The sequence below is a fragment of the Penaeus chinensis genome, chromosome 5 (assembly GCF_019202785.1).
Source record: "Penaeus chinensis breed Huanghai No. 1 chromosome 5, ASM1920278v2, whole genome shotgun sequence".
NCBI classification, from domain to species: Eukaryota; Metazoa; Arthropoda; class Malacostraca; order Decapoda; family Penaeidae; genus Penaeus; species Penaeus chinensis.
The window spans coordinates 21622996-21627995 of NC_061823.1; the positions used below are offsets into that span (position 1 = coordinate 21622996).

Genomic DNA, 5000 nt, shown 5'->3' on the forward strand with positions numbered 1-5000 from the left:
TTTGTTTTGTTTTTCAATACCATTAATATTGATACCCTTATTACTGGCACTGACATTGTGATCCTCAATACTATTAGAAAATAAAAAAGAATATTTCTGAAAAAAACAAGGCAAATGGTAAAAATGTGAGACAGGTAGAACTAACTTACTTCTTAGTGACTGAGCACTTACAGAGCCTTCTATGTGTAAACACAATTATCAAAGTAAGATCACAGTCAAGGTACATCCCTGGCCAAAGCTTATGCTTCAGAATATCTACTGTATAGAAGTATTTTAACATAAAATGACAAGCTAAGTCGTAATAATCTACAACTGTAAAAAATGAGAAAAAAGGGATATCACATATATCACATACTCATAATACAAAATTACTTTCTTCACTAATATAATAATTTTGCAATATCAGCAGAATAGACTCAGGATGACTTTGGGAGGCCTATCATATCAGCAAAGCATCTGTCAAGCCGGAGTGCTAGCTTGGCTGCCAAGAGCTGACATCTGCGGTCCCTGTCCTGTTGCAAGGTCACAGCCAGCCACTGCCGTAGTTCCACCATCTCCCCAGGAACCAGAGATAGCAGCACTGTATCTGGGACAGCCTCCAGCGCTGATGACAAACTCTCCAAACATGCTCCCCTGATTTCAGGGTCGTTTTGGACCCTAAGGGACCAGGTGAGCTCCAGCAGGCAGCCAGCCATCTTGGTTGTAATCTCACACTGGCCTGTCACTCTCACTAAGAGGCCAAGGGTACGGAGCAGGTCACACAAGAGATAACGGTCTGCATCCAAGAGGTCAAGGTGTGGTCGAGGTTCCGTGACACCTCTCACGAGTGGGAAGAAGAAGAAACCAGCAGCCTCTTTCATAGAATTTGGCTGTAGTGCTTTCCTCTGCTCCCCGGATTTCAGAGAGTTTGTTTGAGGCGACACCCCTGAGAGTTCTATAGCTGCTTGCCCTAATGTGTGAAGGATGTCCTTTCTCTGTTTCATTGTGTAATTCCTTTCAAAGAATTCTCCTCCCAGGTAAAAGGCACACTCACGCGGATGTGAGACTGTAAGCGCACAGAGTGACCTGGTACGTCTCTCATCAAAATCCTCCAGGTTGTACTTGTTGTCAAGGTGCAGCAATACCTTGGTCATCTCCACAGCCAACTCAGAGTCTTGCTCCTTCATTTCTTGCTGCACAATCCCTTCACATACTCTGAGGGCTGCTTCCACCTTATCTACTTCACCTTCTACGATGTATTCTAATACTTCTTGAGGATATGCAGGTTCCTTGACCTTTGACTGACATGTGTCATTTGACATGTCATAGGGCTCAAACTCATCATCATCACTGTCAAGTTCTGCTTTAGATTCCATGTGTTTGGAATCATCTTCCATAATCACTTCTATCAAGCACTTTTTTGTATCTTCTTTTCTCTTCTGCAAGTGGCTGTCTCTGCTTGCAATATTCTTAGATTCTAAACTCTCATGGGAACCTTTCTTTAGTATGCCAATGCTATGTAATTCAGCTTCAAAATCTTCAAACAGAGAGGTATCATTACTATCACAATCTGATGGAGCCACTTCTGGACAAGACTCCTCTCTCTGTTTACAAGCAAGGGCTTTCAACTCAAAGGTAAGATCATCATCTTCATACTCAAACTTTAGACTTGGGCCTCCAGAGTGAAGCACTTTTGTCAACTCCTCCCCAACGACCATACCCAATACCTTCATTTGCTGACTGGGATTGTCTAAGTGGTTTGCCATTCCATGCAACAGTTTCTGTATGGTTTCATGCTTGCAAGCCTCAACATCCTTTGGGTTGAAATGAGAGACACAAGCCATTAGACCCTTGGTGATGAAGGTGTGGTACTCAAACGAGGAGTGTGTCACAATGCTCTTGTCACACCACACCTCCAGTAACTGGGAGAAGGAAGCTTTCAGCAACTCATTGGTTGGGTCTGCCAAAGCAAGGTAATCAATAATGGTTGGCACAGACTGGGTATATGGAAGATGTCTGGTGATTAGGAATTTTTGTGTTAAAAGATACTTCATCTTGGCATTTGTTACACCACAGTCTCCAATCACAGAGAAGAGATCCTTAGAGTTCATATTCATCTTCAGAAGTGCAGTCAAGACCCTTTCACTTGTTAAGCTGGGCAATCTGGCAAACATTTTGAAGGATACTCTTTGAATTATGGGATTTTTCTTGACCCACACTCCCAACCAACGCATTATTGGAAGCAAAACTGATTGCGTGTCACTAACATAGCACAACTGTCCCAAAAGTTTAGCAACAGGTTCCACAGTACCAGAGATATCATGATTCAAGCCATCAGCAACACAAACCAGAGCCTGGAGGATCTGCAGGGCCACAATTTTACAAAAACTGCTTGGCAAGAGTCTCTCTGGAGTATCTTTCCGAAGTTTATTGGCTATTCTCTCAGGCAGTGACACTAATAGTCGAACTGTTTCATCCCACATGGAATCATTCTCGCCTTTCCCTAGTGGCTCTGAACAGCCCCTCAGGAGACAATCCAAAAAGCAACTAGACAACAAGAGGTCCTCTAGAACAGAGACAGCCAACTTGGCAGATTTTAGTTCTGCATTACTGATAATACAAAGCAAAATATTCAGGTTCTCCTCAAAATAACCTGCCTTGATGAGGTTCCAGACAATATCATGGTATTCTTTATGCTTTCTCAGAATGCCATCTGCTGTAAAATTATTAAGCAGTGTACTAATTATTGGCCCATAGAAATGCTGCCGGAACAGCCACCCCTCATAGGATAGCTGGTCTATGCCAGCATACTTCTGGGGGGTGCAAGCTCCTGCCAGGTGGTCACTCACATTCTCTAACAAGTTTATGACCCTCTCTTGATCTGGGCTCCTTTTCGAGATCTCTTCCTGGAGACCATTCGAGAGGGCTCTGAGTTGGGTTAGAATCAGCTGGGATCTTGCCTCAGCCTGTTCTGGTGTGTTGTTTACACCTTCAGTCTCAGGCTTGGTGGCCAACTCATCTCTGTTCTGATCGCCAGGCTCATTTTGTGGAGGTCTTGATGCTGAAAATCAAAAATGATACTATTGTGGCTAGCCAAAAACCAGTTTTCATATTCTACACTTAATGAGAGCTCAGCTAATAAATGTCTTATTATAAATCATGAAATCAATGACAGATCAATGATATGTTTCACAATAATCCACATATTGATATCTGCCTTTATTAAAAAAAAATTTGAGGCTTATGAATATGTCAGAGATTTTGGCATGCATATCCACAAGGAAAACTTTGCTTCAGCACAGAAGAATGATTCACTGTATAAAACATTTCCTTATTCAAGAAAAACTAAGAAAATAAAATTTCATTTGGGTAGTCTACTGAGACAGCACATCTGAAGACGATATCCACAAGTTCAAAAAGAGGTTTTCCATTCTAGCAGGCGTGATGTTGATACAATGCAAAAAATATTCATGTTTCACTAGCAAAATGCAACGGGGTTTTGTGTTCTGAACATGCATTCATCAATGATGCTATAATAATAATAATAATAATAATAATAATAATAATAATAATAAAACATTTACCCTTCAGCAAAATAAAATACATATGACTAAAAATGCATTAGCTTCACCCATTATATTTACAATTTAGAAACTTATCTAACTCAGCTGCAAAAATTCATACTTCCTCAAATATAAATTACATGTATATTTGTGTTAACCCATTGGTAACAGTTCTGCACTGTCCACTTTTTTTTTTTCTTTCTTCCTTTTTTTTTTTTTTTTTTTTTTTTTTTTCTTTAACATGGATAGCTCCACACATGCTCAGCCACTATGGAGTCAAATCATAGATATGACCTCAGCAGATTTTCCCATCCCTCAAATCTGCAGGAAAATGTTTTCTTCTTTTCTATCTGAAGCTATTAATATTGATATGATTATCATCATCTTATTAAAATCTGAATAACAATGAAAAAATAACAGAAAAATCTCTCAAAAAATCAGGAAGAAAGGTAAACAGGTTAGATAAGTAGGAGTAATTATTTACTCCTCAGTCACTAGGCCCTTGCGAAGCCACCTATGCATAAACACAATGACCTCGTGTTCGTGAGATGGCAAGAATACATGCCAGGACCACCGAGTCTTTTTCTTTATTGAATGTTTTAACACACAGATGGCTCCACAAGTACTTAATCTTCAAGGACTTAGTCACTAGTCCCACTTAGCTTACCTGTTTATCCTTTTCCTTGATTTGTGGAAAGACTTCTTTTCATTCTTTAATTACTATTAGTATTGTTGTAAAATTATAATAATTATATTGTCAACATCTTCAACATTGATATTAATGGCATTGGAAAAAAAAAATAATAATAATAAATATATATATATATATATATATATATATATATATATATATTTATATGTATATACACATACACATACATATATATGCATATACATATGTATTCACTATATATATGTATATACATGAACATACATATATACATATGTATGTGTATGTGTGTGTGTGTGTGTGTGTACGTGTATAAATATATAAATATATATATATATATATATATATATATATATATGTATATATATATGTGTGTATATATATATATATATATATATATATATATATATATATATGTATATACATATACATGTGTACATAGATATGTATATATATGTACATATATACATATCTATAAATGTATATGTATATACATATATGACACAAAGACAAACACAGTAACGTGTACACAAAGATGAAAGGAAAACAGCCACAGTAAGAAAATAAAATTGAATTGTAACGTTTCGAACTCTTCATGAGTTCCTCTTCAGACGAATGATAAACCAAAATGGATCCATTTTGGTTTATCATTCGTCTGAAGAGGAACTCGTGAAGAGTTCGAAACGTTACAATTCAATTTTATTTTCTTACTGTGGCTGTTTTCCTTTCATATACATATATATATACACACATTTCCATATATGTACTTACATATATATATATATATA

General features: G+C 37.3%; 1 protein-coding gene across 2 annotated transcripts in view; it reads right to left on the reverse strand.

The window, feature by feature from the left end:
* Positions 1-5000, reverse strand: part of LOC125025658 (telomere length regulation protein TEL2 homolog) — a 37191-nt gene that overhangs the window by 285 nt on the left and 31906 nt on the right. For both annotated transcript variants that reach the window (XM_047613770.1, XM_047613769.1), the window contains one exon: positions 1-3040. This exon is cut by the window's left edge and continues 285 nt beyond it. In XM_047613770.1, the coding sequence (XP_047469726.1) occupies positions 417-3040 (2624 nt within the window). In that variant the 3' untranslated portion in view covers positions 1-416. The remainder of the gene's footprint in view (positions 3041-5000) is intronic.